The following is a 24,858-nucleotide window of genomic DNA, read 5'->3' on the forward strand; positions in this document are numbered from 1 at the left end:
AGGGTTGTCTATCAGAAGGCTGAAAGGAGGAAAGGGACACGTTAGCGGGGCTCTATTGTAGCCCGCTTGTCATTGACTGATCGGCTCCATTTACCCGGCTTTTTGGCGGTGAATGAAACCACCTGAATAGATGAAAGCGAGACAGGCTACCCCGACAAACAAGGAGCCTCGGAATATTCATGGAGGATCTGTGAGGACAAGATTAATGTATTAGAAATTAAAATGGGGCCCGGATGTATGATCTTGCTCTAACACTTGGCCGGACCTGTGTCACCCCACCGCTAGCGCCTCAAGTCAGCACATGCCGCTGCCAAGGTGGAGAGGAATCATTAAGCGCCCTGCCATTGTGTGAACGGAATAATCAAACTTCGCCCCCGCCGCTGCCACCTATCCGCAACGCCCACCCCCCTCCATCTCTCCCCTTCCACCAATTCTTTCCCACAGCACTGACAATGAATAATTCCGGAGCCATTTGCAATGTTAACGGCACCTATCTGGGCCATCCGCGCTTTTGTGATAAGAGCTCCAAATATGCATTTCAACAGTCTGAACAGAAGCTTCTTCGCCGGCATTTCAAAGGACACCTGTCAGTCATCCCGAAAGAGCTGTCAGTCTGCCGTCACGCAAACGGTGTCGGCGAAATAGCCCCAAAAGATAATCTTTACTCTCCTGGTCTCCACCTCCCTCACTCACATCAGAGCTGTTACATTTGCAAGAGACTGACAAGTGATTTACACTGGAAAATGGATTGTGTTTAAACTGAAGAACGGGAAGGGGGGTGGGGTGTATTATTTTAGACTTGCTGGCGTACAGATGCATCAAATCAGCTATCCTAAATGTGATCTGAGCCAGATTGAATGTCATTACGCGTGATACCGGGAGCACTAGACGGGCCGCCAGGCTCAAAGGTGACTGCTCCTTCCTATCTCTGCAAACAGACGGGCGGTTGCATCTAAGGAAGGACTTGGCGCTCGTTTTTGGAAGCAGGGCATCCTTGTCGATCTACTTAGCAAAAGCTGTTTATAGTCTCGATGAGAAGATGCAATGATTTGTTTATTCGTTGCTTGAACAAGTTTTGCTTTACGGGCACTTGGTTGGCAAAGGAGCATGTGAGGCTTCATGCCTCTGCATCAACCCCCCCCCCCTCCCCCTCCCCCAACGGAGAAGGCCAGGCATTTGTGAAGCACGACTGACTACCTTGTGCGCCACCAGCTGTTGGTGGTATTTACAGCTGAGTGCCGGGGATGTGTTTGGGCTGAAGCTCGGAGGGGCCGGCCGGCGCCACATTGGGACCGTTCCCGCCTCCCTTTTGGCGACTCTGTGAGGCGAGGACGCCGCAGAATAACACACGAGGAAGAGTGCGGGAAATCACGAGAAAAGTTAAGAAGGATATTCAACTGTTCATAAAAGAACTTTACGAAAAAAAAAAATTGTTTAAAGAACAAACATTTGCCTTAAAGAAGGTCTTTTAGCTTAATGTTAATAATGTAAAACCATATAGACGTGCTAACGGATAGCATTGCTAGTCGCAGTTTTGTCCTTTAAACAGTGGATATTGATTGCAGTGGCGTGCATAGGTGGGGGGGGGCAATGGGGCGACTCCTCCCCACACTTTTTACTAGACTCCACGTTTGCTCATAAAATGTCCGTCTGAACGGCAAACAAGACCAAAGGGAGCGAGAAACCGAAGCGTCAGCGCGGGCCGGAATGATTCAGAAGTGAATAACATGCTAAGAGTGAATCAAATGAAGTGAATAAACGAACAAAAGGGGCTCGTTATCTGGTCGGCACGTTTCCCCCGTCGTGGCATCCGCACGCAAATGAACGTCAATGGATATCCGTGTACGGCGGGCTGTCTTGCAAATTATTCAGCAAGTATGATTTTCGCAGTTGAGGAAGTCACCGGAAAGCCATTCACCTGAGTCACAAATGAGTATGTAATTGAGTCCTTGGGGAAAATAACTCAGCCTAACTACTGGAAATAATGTGTAAATTCAATACATTTCCTAATGAGCTCATTTGAGTTTGCCGCAATTACATTTGCCAGCCTAGGTGCGGCTAGAATTCCGCAGCCGAGTCGAGGTGAATAAAACCCCCCTCGCCCCCCCCCTCCTTTCTATTAATTAAAATTAGCATATGGGCCTGTCAACACTTCTCAGAGGCACGTTGTAACAATGCCATTTAGCCCCGCATCAGGCAATGCCAGCGCGACGAATGAATGCGCGTAGTGGGTAAATGCCTCGCCACCCCTAGCGACAGGGGCGGAATCGGGCTGGCACGGCTGGCTCGGACGCACAAAAGAGGCTGCGTTTTAACAGCCAGGGCCTGGCCTCTGACCAGGGGCCATCCACATCAAAACCGCTTACACTCCAGCGGACCTCCCGGCTACCGGCCCGACGCTAGAAATGCCGAGCGACAGAAACAAATGAAGAAAGTAAGTGGAGAAAAACATTTTTGTTAGCTTGCTTTCTTAGAAGGACTAATTTAGCTCTAATTTGATTTTGGTTTATCACTTATTTGGCGCAACAGCACTGCCTTGAAACGTCAAAAATTGGCCACTTGAGTTGAAGCCAACTGCTCTGGTGTCAAATTTAGTTTGATAGTTTCAAGTTGCAATACCACCATTTATATCTAGATGGCAGACATGGTTCAGTTGCTTATCTGCCACGTCTTATGGTGCCCTATACTTCAGCATGAGTTGGCCTGATATTTTTTGGATGGACTTGTAATGATATAAAGAACAAGCATGGTAGGTCAATAATATTGCGAGTAGAATTTTTTTTCGGGGGAGGGGGGGTGAAAAACATTTTGAAGACAAAATCACAGAAAATGCATGTTTCGTTATTTCACGCAAAATTGTTGTTAGCGCGCTAGATGCTAGCAGTGAACTTCTGAAGAAGCAGCAGATAGAAAACAATTTTTCAAAACAAGCTCTTTATTTCACCTATCAGTTGAAGCCAAAAAAAGTCCAATATCTCAAACATCTCTCCTATCGTGCTAGTGCCAACAAATCTTCCTCGACTAACTATTTTTGCTTCATCATTTTCACCAAAGCTTGAAAATAACAACCCCCCCCCCCCAACCCAGCTGGATAAATCAGTAATAAAGTAAAATATTCTTATCAAAAGGTGCCAGAAAGGAGCAGCCAATGAGCAAAGCGCTGCCGTATTGTTGTCTGTCATCGTTACAGCCCCGCTGCCAGTGAGCGCTATTGTTGCTCAGTGGAGCAAGCGAGGCTGCGCTTGCATTGTTGTGCCAGGATTTGAAAACAGGCGGAGTTATCAATCGAGCGCAGACTATCGGACTCGCTCAACTGTGCCTCTCGATACACTTCACAACCTTGCGCCGCACGTGACAATCAGGGCCGCTATACCGGCAAACTCTTTGTTTCCAAAATGGAGCCCAGTCTTAAAGATCGTTCCAACGTGATTTTTTTTAATGAACAAAATGTCATCAAGTTGCGAAGCCAAACTATATTAAGACGTAATTAATCCTGTGATTTGCTTATGGTGACAAGAGCAGGGGAAGGAGAAGGACCCCGGACTGATTTACGCATTGCGATTACCTGAAGCACGGGAGCAAATGTAAAAAAAGCCTTGGGCTGGATTTGATATTTACAGCTTTCAAATGTATCCCCTGACCTGGACTACATCGAACAGACCTCGACTGGAGGTCATGAGGAATCAGAGGCAAGGGGAAGACAGGGAGGGAGGGAGGGCGGCTTCCTCCTCTTTTATTTACCGGAGTCTCTTGAGATGGCTGACACACGCACACAACCACACACACACACACGCCAACCCTCATTAGGTGCCATTACCACTCCCACCTGGGCACTAAAAGAACTGCGACTAACTTTTTCTCTGTCAGGGCGGCTATTAAAAGATTACATATTCACACTTCTGTGAACAGCGCCTTAATGAGGATGAAGAGGGACTGCTGCAGTTTGCATCCACGCCGTTGTGAGGAACTACAGGCAATATGGTGTGTGTGGATGAAAAGCGGGCGCCGTTATCATCGACAACGATCTAGTTTCCCGAAAAAAGTGAATCCTTCTTTTGCAATACATCATAATAGAATGCTAATTTAGTAAGCATGCTTTTCTAACACATGCACTTCAACAAGAAAAGAATATAAAGTAGAAGTAACTATTGTAAGAGTATTAGTGAAATTTTTTTCAGAGGATAAAGAATATATGCCTGTCTGATCTGTGCAGTGTTTGTCTCCGTTGATTAAAGCATTATAACGTCTATAATGCTAATTTTGCTAGCCCATTAATGCACTTTAGCTTTGAGTGTTAGCATGGAGCTAGCAGTTTCCAGTTTGATTAAACACAGCGTGTAATTCTCTTAGTTTTATGTTCAAATTTCACTTGGGAGTGTCCAAGCAAGCAGCTAGCCTCTTTTTTTAGAAAATCATTTTTTTCTGCTTGTTGTGATATTAATGATTATGATCTTGGTCAATTAGTCCAACGAGGTGACTAGAAAAAGCTGCATGAATCCTTTGCAGCATAAATGCACCACCCATTTTCGGAGCACAGATTTCAATGAGCGCCGGCCCGTTTCTCCAAATGTGTTTGTGTGCGTAGAGTAATGTGCCCTCAAATTCCTTTTATCCCTCCCAGCGCAAAAGAGCCATTGCAGCGGGCTCTGCTGCCACTAGCTGATTCAATCAAGTGTGTTACATTGTACAGCCATGGGCAACAAGGCGACTTGTATTTTAATTAATAATGTAATACCCCCGACTCAAAGGCATGGCCCTTGGGATTGCTACAGCAGCTTTTCTTTTTTTTTCTAAATACTCTCCAGATCTCATTCAAGATACGGTGAGCAATTTTCTATACACACTGCAACTCATGAGAATGGATTTAGTAAAAATGTAAGTGCACCTGCAATCTAATGAGAACAGATAATGTCGAGAAATACAACAAAGATAATCATGCTCGGTATTGATGGACATTAGAACTGATAAATCAACATTAAGAAATGGTTATGTTTATAATGTTCATTGGCTGGTTATGGAAAATAATTTCCATAAAACTTTGTCGTGGTGACAAAACGCATTAAATGTACCAATGACATGAAACGAAAACAAACCCCGGACTTTAAACGATCAACTGTCATGAACCAAAAAGTAGTAATAATTAAATATAAAATAATTCCGCCCCCGTTTAGAATTGCTTTTTCATGCCACTAGATGGCAGTAAATTACGATTTTTCTATTCGACAGCGCTCTGGGCTGACTAAATGAAGCTCCAGCTCTCAGGCCAACATAGCTCCTTGGCACCAAGTTGCCACAAGAACTTTTTCAAGATACAAAATGTCGCAAAAACTGTATCAATCGCTGTATGGTCGCATTGAAGTCAACTAACTTGACTTACAAGCAGGCAGTAAACAATTTTTCAAAAAAGAAAGCTCCTTATGTTGAAATTCACTGGCAAACTAAACATAAAACAAAAAAGAATTACATGTTGCGTCTTTACAACCACCACCACATTCAGCCATTTTGCGCGACACGTTATAGCTAGCCGTCCAAATGCAACTCAACAGATAATAAACATCGTTCATCCCGGAGCATTACGAACGATCAGAAGGAGATGAGAACAAAATGTTACATCTGAAGCGAGTAGATGGTATGAATGAAAGTAAATGTTAAGGGCCACAAAGAGGGAAGGAGGGAGGAGACATGGCCCAAGGTACAATGTTGTGAGGAATAACGAGCACAGTGAAGGGTGAAGGCACGCTTCTTTGGAGATCCTGCGCCCTGAAAGGAGCCTTAGGGAGCTCAAGGGCTTGTGGGATACGGGGCTGTGCGCAACCTTTATCTGCCGCCACACGCACACACACGAGCGCACACACACAAGGACAATGGCGAATGAGGGCACATTTACAGTTTGCCTTGAGAAGTACTGACTCATTTGTTCACACATAATAAAGATATTAACCAAACATAAAAATAAACCGGCTTGCATTAAATGATATGTATTTTTTACCGATTATATTTTTAAGCAATATTTATCTCTCTTTTATGCCCAAAACATGTTTGGTTGGTAAATAAAATGTTTTATTTTGCTTTTACTTTTTTTATGAATGCTTGCTTTGAAAATGAAAAAAAATCCTAAATGTTTGTGAATGGAAACAAACGTTTTAATTAGCTGACATGCGAGCGGCCGGCAGTAAATGCAAAGTGATTATTCCTGCCCTGGGAGAAGGGCTGTCTCTTTGCGCTCTGTCAAAAGGTCAATTATGGCCCCAAACCGCCATGCGCTGACAGTGACCTGGAAGCGCTACTGATGACCCCACGTCCGGGGGCCCAAAAGAGTTGATCATCTAACATGCAGGCTGCCCGCAGCCATGGAAATCTGACATTTGTCCTTATTCAAATGAACACAAACAATATGCATCTCATGCCTCGCCGCCTAACCTGTGCCAAATTTAAACCCGCCGACCGAACGCATTGTCTTCGCTGAGCCGGCGACACCGGTCACCTCGTAAGGTAGATCCCCCTGCAAGAGCAGCATGGAAAAGTGGAAAATAAGAATAATTTGATTTGAGAAATTTCTTTCATAAGATGGAGAGGCTGTGAGCGTCGTCTCGTCTCGTCTCGTCTCGTCTCGTCTCGCCGTCGTTTGAAGTTTCGCAGATTTATAGACTAGCGATTATTAATGTGCGCTTTCAGACAGAGGCAATTTAACGACTAATATTTTCTAGAAGTCCCTCAGACGAGAATAATAAAAGCATTTATTTGATGTAATGGGAGTTTATCACTTTTCAACCAATCTCGGCAACAAGGATTTTTAAATTTTTTTTTTTTTTTTTTTAAAGGAGACTGTTGCAAAAAAAATAATAAAATCTCTAAATTTCATTGGCTGTAACCATAATAGACATTTGGATAGGAAGGCCGGACAGTAAATAAAAGATAACAATTTGGAGTGGTTTGCATCTACAACAATTTCCACATTTGACTTGCTGCAATAATTTTTGTCCAATTTTGAAAATGAGCTGACTAAAATGTTGGCCTTCCATCCTCAAGTCAAAACAAGGTAAATCCACCTCTGCGAGATTGTGAATGCCGCAGCGCGGGTCGCTCAACCCCCCACCCGACAGCACTTGCCTGAAGCAACACCTACCACGGTAAATGTTTATCCATGTGGACTCGCCATCTCATGCTGTTTTTGTCTGCGAGTACGGAAGGTGGCGGCCCGGATCGGAACAGCGCGGCGATGGCAGGCAGGGCAGGGCGGGGCCGGGCGCTCGGGCTTGCATGTCTGCAGGGCATTCTCCAGAGCATGATCGGGAAAAGCTGAAACATGGAGTAAAGTGCAAAAGGTTGAGGCGTGGAAACGTCTTTTTCTTTTTTAATCCCCCCCTGCTGTGTTTCCACATCATTCTTCTATTACCTTACCTGAACAAAAATGAATAAAATTATTACATTCTCACATGTAATAAAAATATGATTGTTGCAGCCTTCAGCCGTACAAACAGCAGCAGAGGAGAGTCCGATCTCAAGGTGCCTCTCACGGACAGCCTCAATCAAAACAAAAGAAAACAAAAATCTCAAACGAATACATTTCTTCGGGGCTCAGTCAGCTGTGAACCGTTATCGATCTGGGCAAATGAAATTTGTTCGCGTTGATCGATCAAAGGCATTATCTGGGACTTCCAGTCTATTACCGGTGAGTGGAAACTGGGGAAGGTGTCAATAAATTGAGCCGGGTCACCCCGGGTAGATTCCTTTTTTCGAGCTACAGGCGCTGTAAATAGATACAGCCGACTAAACACAAGCACTTCAACTTAAAGGTAATGGACCTGCATCATGACAAAACACCAAGAGTCTGAGAGTAGCACCTTCAAGGTCTACAGACACTTAACTGTGTACTCTATACTTGGCCGGGTCTTTTCTCCCCCTCCTAATACCAAGCCCACACGTGAAAGCCTTCCAGCTGGCATCTGCCAAGTGCACTTGGCAGGTCGGCGGGGAACATGAGAATTATACCTATATGGCCCCAGAAAGCAATTCTCAAATATCACTGGAGTACAGCACTTCACCAGGGACCGAGCGAGCGAGAGAGGAGAGCATGTGAATGGAACAAAAAAAAAAAAAAAAAAAAAAAAAAAGCTCCTTCTGGCACTAAAACCACATGAAGAAAGTTTACTAAAGTGAGGAGACGGCAACGATTCGACGATGAGGAAATCTGTCGACGGCTGCCTGCTAAAGTGCAGTTTCTTAAGACAAATGCCATCGACTAGGAAGTAGACGGAGACAATCCAGTCCAGGTGCAGCGAATAATATTTCAGGGGGGTGGCAGTGCCCCTGTGCCTCCTCCCTTCTAGCGCTGCCAGTGGTTAATGTAAATGGTAGATTGGAGTAGATCACGTTTACTTGGGACGGAAAATTAACGTAATTTTATAATATCACTGATGGTTATAAAACTTAGCAGACAATTTTTTTTTTCTAAAAATCTAGAAAAATAAAATTTTCAGCAAGATTTTTTTTTTGTAATTAATGAGCATCACTTTTTGAAGTGAATTACTGAAATGAATAAACTTTTCCAGTGATCAAATTGATTGTGATCTCAACTTTATGTATGATCTCCGACTGAAATCTACAAAAACAAAAGCACGCTCACCTGTGACCTTCAACATCAACATACGATTATGCGTACCAAAGTTCCGACTGCGAGCTGTGAAGTTTAGTTTCACATCTGATCACATCTCTGAAATGTCCTTTTGGCATTTCGTCACACCTTGCTGGAAATCGCAACAGCAGCTCTGATAGCTCCTTTATTATGGAAAATTATTTTAAACAGCGCAAAAAGCAAGCACGGCCTCATTTCTTCCCCCGTTGTCGTCACTATCACTCCGGCTATTGATAAGATGTCTAAATTTATTGCGGAATAATTCTGCAGGAAAAGAGATAAAAAGGTTGCTGAATAAAATATGAGGCGAACACTGTAAATTGTCGCAATGCATATCATTTCATTCAAATGTAAGACGCAATTACCATCTGCTCCACTCATCAGTCGCCATCCTTTATGACTTAATTATATGTTTAATGCTATCAGATCATGCAAAGGGCAAAACAGATGAATGAGAGAAACACGACAAAGATTGGGCAACAAGACAAAAGGTGGATGCAAAGTAACATAAAGAAGCTGAAATTGATTCCGTTCAGCGGGAAATGGGAAGTTAATTTCGGTTACAACGTAGCGCTTCATCTTCCTGTGCCTTCTGAGATAATAAAGCCAGCATGTTGCCAATTTGTCTCAGAGTCAGCCAAACAAAGGCAGTCAAGTTCCTTGACATCCTTCGCAATCACGTCCATTCTTTACCATACTAACGACATGAGATTGCACAATCAAAAAGGTGGTGTTTCGACACTTCTTAGCTTAGCGCATGCTAGAGATGGCCACAAACTTTTTTAAATTATTCTACGCTGAAGATACGCAAAACTTGACCACGATGAAACTTTTTGTTGTGTGTTTCAATGCTAGTCGTGTAGCAAAGCAAAAGGGGGGCCGGGGCCGGGCCCGGTCCAAATGGCTGTGGGCTAAAATGCTAGCCGGTGGGCATCCCAGGTGCCAGCGGGCACTGTCCTAACTGTGTACCTTTGGCCAGAACTCATTACAGAGTGACATTTAGGCCTCCTGCTGCTATCCATGCCAAGTCAGCCTTCTGGACGGAGACAAATGATGTAGTTATTTTTTATGTCGGACATTAAGTCATGTCCGGTGTGAGCCAAATTAGCATCGGCTTCATGTCACCTGAAAGGAAAGCCACAAAAGGCTGTGCATGTTTTCAAGAGGGCTGCTGTTTTTGCTTACAGTGTAAAACATTGCTTTCATACAAATAAGATTTATGTTCCAGAAAGAATGTATCCAAGAATAACCGCATAATATAATGAGATCCAATGCACATTTTTGATGGACACCCCACTTATTGAACAATATAATGTCGACGCATTTCTTCTTTTTTTTTTTATTTAAACAGAAATTATTGTAAAATTATGACTGCATACTGTAAAGTACTACAAATATTATAAGTGTACATATTAGTATATTTTACTCCTTTATTTAGAAAGGTGCTCCGGTGACGTGAGCCAAATTGAACTTTGTTTTAAACAGAAACAGAACAAAAGCGCCATCTGGTGGCGAATCAGTCCAGTGATAGTAAATTTGTGTGCTCATCTCTTAGCCATGGAAAATGATGGGGGGCTGTAAAATCATTTAAAGATTGAACTGATCAAATATTAGTATAAGAAGCAATAAATTGAGTGGGCGGACATTATATTAAATGTGTCACTGCTGCATACTCAAAAGATGCAGTAAACGATTGATGACATTTATAACATTAGAGCACATTGGAGGACAATTAAAATTGAAAATAAAAATAAGCCAGCTGACCGCATTCGCTTGGCGGTGGGTTTCGAGAAAGTCTCAAAGTTGTTTGTGTGCTTTGTGTTATTAGCACAAATTGGGAATAATTGCTCATTGGAATTATCGGTCATTCCCCTTCACGTGCAATATCTTGAGCACAAACAGAAACAACTGGGCATGTAATTGATTTAAAGTTAATCGTGCAAAGGTCTGCACAATTAAGGAACATCTGTCAAGCTGTACATCCACTAATTCTAATCATATTTCATTAGTGGCGCAAACAAACTGCATACATCACACTGTGATGAAACAAATAGGCTTTTACAATGAAGGGAAATTACATCACATAGCTAAATATTAGAACCACCTCCCCGAGCCATATTTCTTAACCAACACTCTAATGAATCTAATTGGCACAATGTGCATAATTTGGAGATGAAAATGTCAGTGGGTCAGACTTAAGCGTGTTGTGTTAGCAAAACATGACCCTTGTGTAAACGCCGCATGTTGTACATGTAATTGGGAGGCCTAATTAACAGCTTCTAAAAAGTATCATAAGCGCACATTTGGCTCATTTTACACTAGGCGGAGTCACATCACCATTTGTGTAATCCTTTGTGTTGCAAGTCATGTCAACTTGTGTTACTTATTAGAAATGATGCAACTTTTGATGACTCAGCACTATTTAAACCAAATTTTAAATCTTCCAGGGTGCCATTTTCATTGATTGGATCTATATCAGGGAGAACCAATAACATCAGGCATTTTAAAATGTAAAAATAACAGAATTTTATTTTTAATTGTTGACTATAATATGATTTAATTAAGACTGTTGATTACACAATACCAGTCTCAAATATGGAGACAATGCAGAAGACCTCTTCACTTTTTGTCAGTCATTTTGTATTATTTGTCTACTGTCACTTAATTTTTTTTCTCCACAGTGACTACTTGGAAATGTAACTTTTATACATTCTGCACATACTACTTTCCGTGCTTCCGTGCTTCCGTGCTTCCCCCCCCCCCCCCCGACCTCGTCAACCCGTTCAATTTAACACCAAATACATGTTGAGCAAATGATGCCATTATGTATGTTGAACCGTGTGAATACATGAATACATTTTGCGGCCCATGAAAGCACCGAAGACTTTGCCCGGGGCTCATCCCGAGGCCAATCATGGCGCTCACACACACTAATGAAACCGTGTGTAGTGCAGCGAAGGGCAGCCACCGCGGGAGCCCCGACTGCCCTCCCTCCTCATGGCGCTGTTAATAGTCTGTACGGAGCCAAGGGGACTCCCCGGAGAGGCCGGCTGATGAAGAGGGGAAACCTGTGGTCGTCTCCACTAATCGCCGCCTAATGGCTGCACTAACATGCCTTTTACAAATGCGATTGTACATGTGGGCCTGCCTGCATACGATATATACTGGATGATGCGCGAATTTGGACTTGCGTGTTCATGCATCATGCAAATTAACCAAATAGTCGGAGAAGGCCATAGCGATTTGCGTGTCGACAAAAAAAAGCTCTGACCATTTCAACTTGAAACAAATCATTTGCGTAGTTTGTTCAGAAATGTTGGATCAAGTGTTTTTAGGCCACCGATCATTGTATCAATAAATGGTATCATAGACCACCCCTCACAGTCACAATAAACTCTTGATACTCCAAATGGGGTGTGTACATGAAGGATTTTTAATTCAATCAGGTTTTTAATCTGAATAAATGCATCCATGTAAATGTAGCCAACGGATGAACTATTGGAATATTAAGACTGAGGAGTGTCGGGATGCAAATACAATCTTATCTATATGTTTAGTTGGGTTGGACCAAAATGTCTCCGCAGCGACTGCATTTTTGTACTATTTTACCAAGAAAGACAGGCAGACATTGAAAAATTAAATTAGATATAAATTAGTTGTAAAATTACATAGCTTAAAATGGAATAGATTCTATGACGGGAATAGGGTACATCAGGTTGAATAAGATTGATTAGGTAGAATAGATTTGATACGAATGTAAATAATACAGATGAGTATAAATGGGTTTGATTAGGACAGACAGACAGATTCTCGCGTAGCGTTTGCACTCTTTTGACTTTGCCGTTTTGCACGACTAGTTTGACAGAAACAATCCTTCCCGATGTTTACCAGAACGAGATCATTAGTCTCTTAACAAGTAAGGCCGCATTTTAAAGCCAACACGGAGTACGTAATTCGCGACAGGTTTTACCAGACTATTTGGTGAATCGTAAGCAGCATGTCTTTGCGTACATTTGTCTTGCCAATTTAAAGCATGAATCGTCTTTGTAACTCATCGACTGGAGGTTAGTAAAAGTTCAAGCTCTGAGAACACGTAAGAAGCTTCTCTTTGGTTTGAAAGTCGTCGCCCTTTTCCAGCCAGTTTGACGTCGCGTGAGCGTGGAACATTCCAGAATTGTATTTTGAAATTCAAAGGCGTGGTTTCCTGTTGTAGTCGCTCGCTACCTTGACGTTACCTCGGGGCTTTTATTTTTGCCCAATCAGAGTTGCGCTGGACGTGAACTACCCGTTGAAGCGCATGCATGACGACGCATACAACTTGAGTTGGGGGGGCAATTAAATTTTGGATTTGTTGCGACGATCGGAAGTCAGGTCACGCTGATGTGGAATAAGTTGTTCCCGTGACGTTGTTGTGAGACTCGACTAACACTATCCTGACGTCCCATGAGTGATTTGTAGCATGCCACGCAGGCAGCTAACAGCTTTGTGGAAAAGAAACTTGAACCGAGAAGACAGTTGCCGCCCACTCGATGTGATACTTTGATATTTTTTTTCCCCATGATGATGCCGATTTGGAGGCACCTGCGGAGCAGCAGGAGGGTCCTTGGGTTCGTGTTCGTGGCTTCTGTCATTTGGCTGCTGTTGGACATGGCAGTCCTCCGCATGTCCGACGGTGACGCCAACAGTCGTCTAATGAGGGAGAAAGTGATCCTCGAGCAGGGGTTGGCCAGGCACCAGGACAAAGTCACCCAGGTGGGTTTAGGGGAGCCACACGTGAATGAGGAGGACGAAAAGTCGGACAGAAGGAATTCCCAACCGGTCAAACTTTCCAGACGTCGGAAAAAGGAGCAAGTTCAAGATGATGCCAGTCAGGTTAAACCAAATGCAGTTGTTCAAGATGATGCCAGTCAGGTTAAACCAAATGCAGTTGTTCAAGATGATGCCAGTCAGGTTAAACCAAATGCAGTTGTTCAAGATGATGCCAGTCAGGTTAAACCAAATGCAGTTGTTAAACAGCCTGTGGGTTTGTCTTTGATTGCCGCACCAAAAAATGACTCTGTTGTACTTAAAGCGGAGGAGGTGCTCGAACCTGTGAAGGCAACTCCAAATATAAGTCTTCAAGCATCCAATCAGCACCAGGATGCTAAAAAACTACCTGGGAAGAAGAAGAAACAAATTGAAGAACTTCCTGTTCAAGGACCACGCAACACTTCTTCAGTGAAGCGGGACAAACAAAATGGAGAGATATTAGATAATAACATCAAAGTGGTCCAAGTGAGAGACACCCACTCCGTTAAGGCAAGTGTCCACCAGGTTCTGTCTATCGACCTGACTGCGGCCCCCAGAGATCCCAAAGCCGTCGGCCAGTATGGCCTGGCGGGGACTGTCCCGAGCTTGATGGACTCGGTAGTGAAGAAGAGGTGGAACGAGGGCCAATTTAATGTCTACCTAAGCGAGCTGATCCCATTGGACCGCGCCCTTCCCGACACCAGGCCTGAGATGTAAGAGACACACACAACCCACCCACACACGCCACACGGTCTTAACAAAAACTCATTTTCCAACAGCTGCACCCGCAACATGATCCACGACGACCTGCCGTCCACCAGCGTGATCTTCTGCTTTGTGGACGAAGTGTGGTCCACCCTGCTACGGTCCGTTCACAGCGTCCTCAATCGGTCGCCGCCGCATCTCCTCAAGGAGATCATCCTCGTGGATGACTTCAGCAAAAAACGTAACTTTGGCGTGACCTTAAAAACTGATGACTTGCTAACGAACGTAACGGAGTTACTTCAGTGATTTCAAATGTTACTTTTGTGTGTCATCCGTCAGAGTATTTGATTTGATTTTCAGCCTACCTTAAAGATAACCTTGACAAGTACATGGAAAAGTTCCCCAAGGTCCGGGTCATTCACCTGAAGGAGCGTCAAGGCCTCATCAGGGCCCGGATGGCTGGAGCGGCTGTTGCTAACGGTACGCTCTGGTTTTGATTTGAAATTATTTGATTGGTTATTTTATTTAGTTAATAATTGTTTTTGCCAATTTTAGTTATTGTGCATTTTTGACAATTGGAAAAAAAGTTGTGGTCAACAGTAGGTTAAAAATGACTTGGCCATTTATTATGCTAACCGTTTTTATATGAGGGTAAAATTACTGATTTGAATCCTAAAATAATTCACACTCTTTTCAAAGCGGAAGTTTGTTCTGCTCTCAGGTGACGTTCTGACTTTCCTGGACTCGCACGTGGAATGTAACGTGGGCTGGCTGGAGCCTCTGCTGGAACGCATCCACACTGACCGCACCAAGGTACCCTGTCCCGTCATCGAAGTCATCAGCGACCAGGACTTGAGGTGACCCCCGTCAGAGGAAAACGAACTCCTTTGGGTTCTCTAGCACCAATTCCAAACAAGTTTCTTTCTTCCCCTTAGTTATAAGCTGGTTGACAACTTCCAGAGAGGAATTTTCCACTGGCCTCTCGTGTTTGGCTGGAACGCCCTATCAGATGAGTACGTCAAGAAGAACAACATGACGCCGGCTGATCCCATCAGGTACCCAAAAACCCGCTCGCATTTTTCTCCCCTTCTTGGCTGTCGCTCACGCTTCGATTTCCCTCCTCACAGATGCCCCGTAATGGCCGGAGGGCTTTTCTCCATCGATAAAAAATACTTCTATGAACTGGGCGCCTATGATCCCGGCCTGGAGGTGTGGGGAGGGGAGAACATGGAGCTTTCTTTCAAGGTACTACCCAAAAAGTCTGGACCCAAAGCTATCGGCCGCCTCATCAAGTGTTCCTTCTGACAGGTCTGGATGTGCGGGGGCCAAATCGAGATCATCCCCTGCTCGCGGGTGGGCCACATTTTCCGAGAGCAGAACCCGTATCAGTTCCCCTTGAACCGGCGCAGGACGGTGGAGCGCAACTTGGCCCGGGTGGCCGAAGTGTGGATGGACGAGTACAAGGAGCTATTCTACGGCCACGGCAACCTGCACCTGCTGGAAAAACCCCTCATGGACATCGGCAACCTGACCGATCAGATCCAGCAGAGAAACAAGCTCAAATGCAAGAGCTTCAAGTGGTACCTGGACAACGTCTATCCCGAGTTAGAAGCTCCTTTAGTCAAAGCCGCGGGTCTGGTATGTTGAGCAGTGACCCGCTTGGAGTTAAATTCTGATTTTCAAGGTTTCTCCCGTTGTGCGCAGGTCTTCAATCGAGGATTGAGGAGTTGTCTTTCCATCCAGAATGGCGTTCTCGTCTTTGACACGTGTCATCTCAGCAGTCAGGTAGCTTTAATTTAAGCTAGGCTATGCGGGAAATCGGTTATTTGGAGAACAAAGGTGACTCGAGCAAATGGGCGGAGGCTCCAAATGTAAACATTTGCTAATGGGGATTGTTAAAATGAGCTGGACCTTGATAATTATTTAACAAAAGATTTAACTCAAGCATAGATGTGAACTTTTTGTTTCGCTCAAAAATTTGGTTCTCATCACAAAGAATCAGAAATTTGCTTGCTTTTTCACAAACTACCTTTGTCTTTGCAGAGTCAACACTTCAACTACACGTGGCTGAAGCAGGTCCGCCAGCAGGATGTGTGCTTGGAGCCCAGCGCCAAACAAAGCTTGTTGACTTTACAGCCATGCGGCGACGGCAGCAGCAGCAACAGCCACAAACCGCAACGCTGGCTACACAAATCCTCCCAGTCCAAACTGGTAAGTTACGTTTTTGGCCCGCAACTCAAGGCTACGCCATACTTAGGTTTTTATAGGCAGGGACCCGAATTTCCAGCCAGACTGGATGTTTGCCATTTAATCCCTCTCACATTTGTCAACTGCTTATACAAGAGGAGACTTGACAATTGAGTCGTAAAATCGGTTTGTCAATGAGGGTTTGTTTACATGTCATGTTAAAATAATAAAAAAGAGGGTGTGTTTTTTGGGGGGAGGGTCAAAAGTTACCTGTCAACAGCAATATCGCTTCACATCCTGATTGCTCTGTCGTCTTTGTTCAGCCCGAGCACTTGATGGTCGAGATGGGCCCCAAGCAAATGTGTCTGGAAGCAGCAGCAAAAGAGGCCGTCCTTCACCTCGCCCCCTGCAACGCCAACAACCTCTTCCAGCAATGGCAGTTCACAAACTACTACTCTGAGTGAAAATATCCTCAAAATGGATATACAGGATAGGGAATAAATGCTTAAAATGTTTTTTTTTTTTTTTAAATGTAACACAGGGACAGTGAAAATGTGCAATGGTGTCATGACCTTTTTCTATAGACTGACGTCTTTTTCTTACCACTCCGTTGCTTCTACGGGTTCTTGAAATTTAAACCCATGTGGTTGAGTTTGACTTTTTAAAGCTCTACACAAAATGTAGCAAACAACTTTTGTGCCTGGTTTGTATCCTGTGAATGTCTCAGACTACATCATGGTAACTGAAAACTTTTTGAATTGAATTTGTCTAAAACGGGTAAGAACTGAGATGTTACTTTTTTTAAAGGGGGTTTACTTGAGCTCTTCTGTGGTTTTAAACGCTGCATCAACCGGGTGCTTGGAACGCTCTCCTTGTACAGTTGTGCTTTTGACACAAGAGAGCGCTGTTTGCCTGAAACGATAAGAATCTGAGGCAAAATTTGTTTTTGTTGTGGTTTGTTTTGGGAAAAAAATGTGCAAATAAAATGACCAGAAATTCAGATTAAATAGCAGTCGTGTGTTTATTTCACATTTGCACCATTGTACAGTGAAGAATACGTATGGTACATACCATAAAACCTTCACAACCAGTCTGTTGGTGATTAAAAGCCCCTTACCATTCCTGTTTTTCGTGCTTGCTGGGAAAGTAGCCAAAAGGTGGGGCAAATCCCCCACAAACTCAACTTTCCAGCATTTCGGACAGCTGCTTAAGTAAAAAAAAATCTGTTTCCGGAAATTTGAACAACGCCCAAATTAATTAATTAAAATAATAATTCTAATTGTGAACACAAAAAACAGGAATGGTCAAGGTTTTAGAAAAAAAAACAAAAAAAACATCAAGCCTTGTCAAGCAACAGTGTCTTGAAATAATGAACAAAAAATAAACTATAAAATAAACTATAAAATAAAATCAATTGTCACACCATTTTGTCATAACAGATTTAGTCATGATTTTGTTTTTGTATTGTTTCTCACAAAAGCAAAATATTAGGGTCAGAGTTACTTTCTTTTTACAATAAGTTTATTTTCTTCACCTTTTCGATGAACAAACATATTTTTGTTGAAACCAATTTAGATTCAACTGCTGATTATCAAAGAATGCTATTAAAGCTAAAAACAAATCATGTTATCAATTAGCCTGGATTTTAGATGTTAGATGTGAAAACAGATGTTGCCTCCACTACAAATTCATCATGATGTACTCAAACTCCTCAATTTTCTTGCGAGTATTTCCTCGCCGGATCTTGCGGTAGGAAAAGGAGCTGTATTTGGAGGCCGCGAGGTGGTTGAAGGATTCCTGGCATGCCAGGTTGTCCGAAGACTTCTTGAGGAGAGGAAGAGTGGCGTAAGCAGGGATCGGGTCTCCTGAGAACACGGAGCGATGGCGGACTTCAGGGTCCTCCGAATCGGAGCTCGAGCTCAGCTGCTTAGAGAAGCTCTTGTCCTGAGCTGACTGCTTCTGCTCAACTGGTCGGTCCTCTTATATGAAAGCAAAGAGGCGGTAGAACGACAGGAGCAGTAGAACACGACTATTTTAGAAAAGTTAGTTTCTTCCACTAGGACTCTCTTACAGCTGCCTGGCCTGCTCCAGAAGTTATTGGATTAGTCGTTTGTTGTGGGGGTCAAGGGTCATCTCTTAGATCCTCTTCCTTACTCAAAGGTGTTCCTCAGGGATCCATATTAGGCCCTGTACTACTGTTTATTATGTCCTCTTTAAATGGCATTAAGATAGTTTAAGTTAAATATTTTGGTATCATTTTAGGTATCATTTGAGACACACACACACACACGTTGCTTACAAAGGTCTAATGTTTTCTTTAAACGTAACACATTCGGCAGAATACCTTTCACTTAAAATGACTTGCTTTTAATCACTTTCAACATGAATCGCTGTATTTATTGCGGATTGTGTACACGATTTTTTGGACAGTTTGAGATGTTGGTTTTATTGTTTTGCTCTTATCTTGAGTAGGTCGTCACTGTAAATGAAAAATGGTTCTCACCTGACCTACCCGGTTAAATAAAGCTTAAATGTAGCCTGCGTGCTTACCTTCTGAGGATTCGCTCTGCTCGGGACTTTTCCGTTCGTCTTTCAAAGCGCCACGAAGATCAGGCGAGTCGGTCACATCGGTAGCATGAGTCTCGGTATCTCCCTCGAATTCTTCGGCTCGGATTTCCTCACATGGCTCTTCGACTTGAGCCTCCTCACTCCTCTCTGAAGAATTACGGTCCACCCTCACCGCTTCTGGAGAAAAGTCCGCGAATTTTCATGCGTGTCTCCACTAGTCTAATCACGAATCTATCAACTAATTCAATTCGTTTCCACAGCCGCCATTTTGTCCGGCACTCCGTCTGTCGCCGACTAATTGACGTCAAGTGCGCGCCTTGAAAGCGTCACGTGACCCAACCCGGAAACCAGGTGACGTTGGCAATGGAAAAATCGTAGAAACGTGTGCTACTCCACAACTCCACTGCAAACTTCACAAAGTAAAGGTTTCTGGAAATAAATCACACACTTTGTAGGAATTTAATAGAAAAAATTTGGGAGGATATTTTTTTTAAATTTGCCAGATATTTTATTGGAAATTGACTTACATTTTCCATCTTCTGCAACACTCACCCCATGGATGTTAAAAACTCATCTGCACCTGCCTGGATCTGTAGATCTGTTGGGTCCTCCATGCTCTTCAGCTTGGTCTTCATCACTGTAGAATACCGAGTCGTCTCCTTCTTCCACCGTCCACACATCTCTGTCCTCCGTTTCCGAGTTGTGGCGCTTGGTCTCTGGGGCGAATCCGCAAATGATCTCTAGTACCTCCGACGCTATTACAACCTCCTCCACCTCTGCTTGGGGATCCACAGGCTTTGGAAACACTGGGTTCTCCTGTATCTCCATCTTCTAGAAACGTTTTCAGGCCTTTGCTCATAAAGTTAACATCCTTCAGTCTGATGGCAGTGATGAACGAACATTCAAAGTCGAGGCTTGTCCTTCAAATTCTTGGGAACTAGTCTCTTCATGCCACGCTTGAAGTCGGTAGTACAAGGTCAAGCTTGGCAGTCCTCTCCCCAACGTAATCGTTTGTGAGCGTTGGCTCACCAATGAACAGAGGTTTTTTTGTAGGGTCCAACAAAGCCTCTTTGTGACTCGAGCTTCACAATATACAGCGACTGTGCCCAATCCCTAATCTTTCTTGGGTGACTGATTAACATTCTACCATAGGTTTACTATACTGTACTTCTAAGATGTCTTAGAGGCATTCTTGCCAACATTTTGAAGGATTTCTTACCAAAAGAAAATGTACAGTGAACTCAGATTGTGGTTCAGATGTCACAACATTTAAGGACTGTTATTAACTTGAAATAAATCACTCATTTGGTACTCAAACTCGAAAGCCCTTGTGATATTTTTGCCAAGCAGTTTTCATTTTTTTCCGTTTCATGCTACGTTTTGGCACCATCTTGTGGCATTTGGGTATAAATCACCTTTGTTCAAGTTAGTTGATGAGCTCCATTGCAGTACTTTGGTGCCATGTTGAAGTAAGTCAAAAAATGTTCTTGCCACTGCAAATGTGTAAATCAAAGCCCACCCAGAATATCAACTCCCATGTAGAAACGAAAACAGAAGTGGTAACATCTCGTACCCACATCCTGCATAGATGCCGTGCAAGAGTCTGTTTTGGGTTTTAAATACAATTCCGGTTGCTATGTGAACACAACGTCTGCGGTTGACAAGCATACAGCGGCCATGTTGTGATGAGAGCAAGAAACACATTTCTTCTTTTATTCAAGCAAGTAGGATGCTGTAGAAAATGACATTAGGGAACATTTGTGAACTTGTGAAGATACAGTCAGTGCATGCTCAAAACTTTTCATAATGCTTTTGTGCCACCTTTTACAATCCTGTGAACGTGGTATGTGCTTAGCAAAACAACAAGAGACGAGTAGAAACAGTCGTACGGTGTTAAAAATCGTAGCATGGATGTGCTACAGAATGAGCAATCCTGTTTTCACCGCTTGAGTCGGATCTCTCTTTTTGAGGTGCGATAGTGGTGTTGCGTAAGGACGACCTCTTAGGGCTCCTCTTCTTCGACCGATCTCTGATGCAGTCCAGGAATCAACTTGAGGATGTTTTTCCGAACGTTGGTCCGTTTGGTCTTTCTGGGCAGGGTACCGAACAAAGAGGTGATTCTTGCCCTATCCCAGGTAGGCGACTGCGAGCCAATACTGCTGCCGCTGCTGCTTGCCAGGCTGGAGCTGCTGGACCGGCCGATGGTGTGATGAAGATGACTGGAGGAATACTTTCGTGAGAAGAAATGCTCTTCTTGGGTGGTGCTGGCCGCGCTGCAGGGGCTGGGTGAGCTTAGGTCCCCGAACACGCTCCCCTGGTCACTGTCGTCCGTCACCAGTCCCCTGTAGCTGCTGTCACTGGAGAAGCGGAGGCTGCGATGGTCCACCGGTGAGTTCTGAGCTTCCGAGGAATCCGTTGAGAGGTTGCTTTCTTTCAAAGTGCCTGCAGACGGAAGACAGAAATGTATCTGTATGTGTAAAGGTTAGCACAGGAAGGATGTATCTATGAAGCGATCTATCTATCTATCTATCTATCTATCTATCTATCTATCTATCTATCTATCTATCTATCTATCTATCTATCTATCTATCTATCTATCTATCTATCTATCTAGCTAACTAGCTATCTAGTTAGCTAGCTAGCTAGCTATCCATCTCCATACAGTGGTGCCTTGAATTGACTTGATCTTGTGAATTTGTAAATAGTCAACGGCAAATGTCAAGTTCACGCTTCAACTGCTCACATACACAGATGACAGATGTCAGTGCGTGTGAAAAAGGAAGCGCTGTGGTCTGACAGCCGAGCCCAACCCATCTCACCTCCGATGATGCGTTGTTCCCGTAATGTAAGCGCTTGCATCTCCAGCAGTTTCTCACTCAGCGATTGCTACGTACCAGACAAAATCACACGGTTACAAATGTCCTGCTATCTTCCTGGTTTAGAGAAGCTCACCTTAAGCTGGTTGACCCTCTTCTCCAACTCGATCCACTTCACCACACTGCCGCATACTGTCTCCAACCTGCAATGGGCCACGCATGCTCGTTAACAAAAGTTTTCCTCTTCCGGTCACAGTTACTTAAGGGTGGATTGGTACTTTAAACTGTTAGTCGATCCTCCTATCAGATCGAGAACGTGCTGATGAGTGAATCCTTCGATGCTCTCGCCGTTGATGGTGATGATGACGTCTCCTGTGAAGAGATTGAGGTGTCAAATTTGGAATCAGTCAATCGGCCCATTTAAAGGTTGACAAGTTTTTAACTATCGCTGATAAAACCGATGCATGCAGTTTTCATAACGGATGTGCAGTTGTACGCAATCGACACGAAAAGTATGAGAAGCAGAAAGGTGAAATGGGGTCAAACGTGGAGGAAGTGAGCTCGTTTACCTGCGGTCAGGCCGGCAGTCTCTGCGGCACTGTTGTCCTCCACCCTGCTCACAAACGTGCACACTTCCACTGCAGAGCTGCTCTTCAGCTGCAAGTTGTGCGTCTGCAATAACAGGAAAATGCATATCAACGAAAAAAAATCTGACTTTTGAGAGAAACTGGGGCAGTTCTTGGGGGGGGGGGGGGGGGGGTAGCCGTTCTATGCTTAGCTGTACCTGAACTTCAAATCCAAATGTTTCATTTTCTTTCTTTTCCAGAACATTTGTGATTCTGTGCAAAAAAAAAAGTCAAGGTTGCAGTTTGTACACAACACATTTTATTTATTTTAGATTTCCGTAATGTTTTACCTTTGTGGATCAGAATAGTCAACCAGGAAATGTTTAGGCTGCAAAACACAAAATGCAAATTCATTAATGATGTGCTTACTTGACACTTTTTTTTTTCTAACCAAAATTAAGACTTTGCAATGAGCTGTACAATAAAATTGCATAATAATAAGAGTCACTATTAAGGTCACAGTTAAGTGAGTGTGTGTGTGGGGGGGCAGCTTCTCATGCTGCAATGTTACATAACAAATAAGATTAAAAGAAATCACGAGCTTTTGGGCCAAAAATTCACAGTTCTTGGGAATTTGTTGAGAACACTTAACGGTAAATCGGGGATAATTCACTGTTCAATAAAGGACCATTCTGAAAGATAAATCTTAGCGATAAGCTAATTTCAATATTGATTTTTTTTTAAATCTGATGTCAAAATATTCATTTATTTTATTTTAAAAGTAGACCCAAGCACAGAGCACAATTTACTATGTAGAAAATATGCTTAAGTGTGCAGTGTATTTGTGCTAAGTATAGCTTTTGATTTCAAAATAATGAACGCATACATTGTTCATACTTACAATTAAAATCCATTTTTGTTTTAATACTTTTAGGTAAGGCTCAATCCCAAAACAGACTCAATTAAAAACAAGTTGGCCTTAAACGTGGTGGTTTGTTTTATTTAAAGGGGGGCTCCATTCAGTCAAGCCTGCTTACCTTGGCTGCTCTGGGCAGAGAGTCGCTGCTGTGTCGGTGTCTGTGGTGCTCGTTGCTGCCCCTCAGTGAGCGTCTGTACCACAGGGAGCTTTTCTTCCTCTCCGCACCGGCCTGGGCTGGACGTCCACCGGGATTCATGGCGGACTTGAGGGGCTGGAGGGCAGGCCGAGGGCGGAGGAGGAAAATTAGGATGGAGACAGAAGGAGGGGGAAAGTGGAGATGCTTCAGAGCATTGTCGTGCTTGCGTTTGGCATGCTGTTGAATGTTTGACGGAGGCGTGCGCGTGCACGTCGGCTGCTGAAAGCCAAACGCGTCAAAGCGCGTGTCAACGTCACCTGACGTGCGTGGCGCTGGTGAGAAACCAAACATCATACCCGAAAAGAAACATGATTCGTTCTTGAATTTGTGTTAACAAAAGAAAGTATTCTATGTGTTGTTTTTTTACCCGCTAACAGGTGACTTTGCATGTGCGGAAATGCGAATAGCGGGGGTCCACTATTTTTTTAAGCTACTTACCTATTTAAACTTTCTTCGCCTACTTGCAGCTGCATGGTCTGATGAGAAAATAAAAAGCAATCTTTCCACTCGAGACGGTTCTTGTCCTCTTTTTCTGCAGTCTCAGCAATTTGCTGCGCCAAGTGTCAGGGGCAAGCAAAGCGTGACAAACACCTGCGCGCGCCCTGTAAGCTTTAGAAGGTGTTAGCAGTGTGCTTCCATGCGGAAAGACTCACTAGTCATTTGGGGACGATCAAATGGAAGATTTGTCACTCCCTTTAATGAGATCCCCCAAAATATTCATGGCGTCATTATATGATCAAAGTCCCAAGTGACTGTCTGGATCGAATTGATGATCTACATGCATATTATTTTGGAAGTAAATCAAAGATCCCTTTTGTTTGCTAATATCATGGCCACAACATTAGGAACTTCTTCACGACGGAAAGGATAATTTATCATACTGATTCCTCGGTCCCGATCACCCTCGAATGGCGGGGGTTCGCCATTTTTTCTCGAAAACCGCAGTTATGCTGTGTCCATCCATCCATCCATTTTCCCTACCGCTTAGTCCCCACGGGGGTCGCGGGCGTGCTGGACCCTATCCCAGCCGTCATCGGGCAGTAGGCGGGGGACACCCTGAACCGGTTGCCAGTCAATCGCAGGGCACACAGAGACAAACACCCATTCGCACTCACACCTAGGGACAATTCGGAGTGATTTATTGGCCTAACATGCATGTTTTTGGGATGTGGGAGGAAACCGGAGTGCCCGGAGAAAACCCACGCGGGCCCGGGGAGAACATGCAAGGGCACAGGGAGGGCCAGAGGTGGAATCGAACCCGCACCCTCCTAACTGTGAGGCGGACGTGCTACCCAGTGCCCCACCGAGCCGCTTATGCTGTGTCGTGCAAAAAAAAAAAAAAGTTTTTAAAATGAATGGAAATATTACTTCCCATGAACAGCGACTGAAACCACATTTGAGCTCCTTGACTCAATTAGTGCGTCGCTGACGCGGCTGCTGCACGGCTTCCTGTCTAACGGACATCCTCACGTCATAAA

General features: G+C 43.9%; 3 protein-coding genes and 1 long non-coding RNA gene across 7 annotated transcripts; 1 reads left to right on the forward strand and 3 right to left on the reverse strand.

Annotated features, from left to right (window-relative positions):
- Positions 1–4,960: 4,960 nt before the first annotated feature.
- LOC125973593 (uncharacterized) lies at positions 4,961–16,723 on the reverse strand. The gene is made up of 3 exons (XR_007483226.2): positions 16,586–16,723; positions 7,127–7,299; positions 4,961–6,502 (listed from the first exon to the last, which is right to left on the reverse strand). It is a non-coding gene; the product is annotated as an uncharacterized lncRNA (long non-coding RNA).
- On the forward strand, positions 12,865–17,322 carry LOC125973550 (polypeptide N-acetylgalactosaminyltransferase 5). Its single transcript, XM_049727857.2, has 10 exons — positions 12,865–14,136; positions 14,203–14,369; positions 14,489–14,608; positions 14,850–14,985; positions 15,064–15,183; positions 15,256–15,373; positions 15,437–15,766; positions 15,833–15,913; positions 16,172–16,339; positions 16,639–17,322. Exons 1-10 carry the CDS (start codon positions 13,193–13,195, stop codon positions 16,777–16,779), a joined length of 2,325 nt encoding a protein of 774 aa, XP_049583814.1. The 5' UTR covers positions 12,865–13,192; the 3' UTR covers positions 16,780–17,322.
- On the reverse strand, positions 17,312–19,915 carry LOC125973577 (ermin). 3 transcript variants are annotated; one of them, XM_049727925.2, is made up of 3 exons: positions 19,468–19,915; positions 18,866–19,057; positions 17,312–18,294 (listed from the first exon to the last, which is right to left on the reverse strand). In XM_049727925.2, exons 1-3 carry the CDS (start codon positions 19,709–19,711, stop codon positions 17,996–17,998), a joined length of 735 nt encoding a protein of 244 aa, XP_049583882.1. In that variant the 5' UTR covers positions 19,712–19,915; the 3' UTR covers positions 17,312–17,995. The 3 variants fall into 3 exon arrangements, with proteins under 3 accessions (XP_049583882.1, XP_049583880.1, XP_049583883.1); XM_049727923.2 differs by having other exon boundaries at positions 18,866–19,060; positions 19,468–19,910; XM_049727926.1 differs by having other exon boundaries at positions 18,866–19,060; positions 19,464–19,596.
- A 648-nt stretch (positions 19,916–20,563) lies between these two features.
- On the reverse strand, positions 20,564–24,515 carry cytip (cytohesin 1 interacting protein). Of its 2 annotated transcripts, XM_049727904.2 has the most exons (9): positions 23,819–24,515; positions 23,303–23,455; positions 22,616–22,653; positions 22,484–22,538; positions 22,269–22,371; positions 21,978–22,071; positions 21,836–21,902; positions 21,703–21,769; positions 20,564–21,325 (listed from the first exon to the last, which is right to left on the reverse strand). In XM_049727904.2, the coding sequence occupies exons 2-9, from the start codon at positions 23,438–23,440 to the stop codon at positions 20,886–20,888; spliced, it is 1,002 nt and encodes a 333-aa protein (XP_049583861.1). In that variant the 5' UTR covers positions 23,441–23,455; positions 23,819–24,515; the 3' UTR covers positions 20,564–20,885. The 2 variants fall into 2 exon arrangements, with proteins under 2 accessions (XP_049583861.1, XP_049583860.1); XM_049727903.2 differs by lacking the exon at positions 23,819–24,515 and having other exon boundaries at positions 23,303–23,714.
- Between the last annotated feature and the right edge of the window lie 343 nt (positions 24,516–24,858).

Source organism: Syngnathus scovelli, chromosome 8 (genome assembly GCF_024217435.2).
Source record: "Syngnathus scovelli strain Florida chromosome 8, RoL_Ssco_1.2, whole genome shotgun sequence".
Classification (NCBI taxonomy): Eukaryota; Metazoa; Chordata; class Actinopteri; order Syngnathiformes; family Syngnathidae; genus Syngnathus; species Syngnathus scovelli.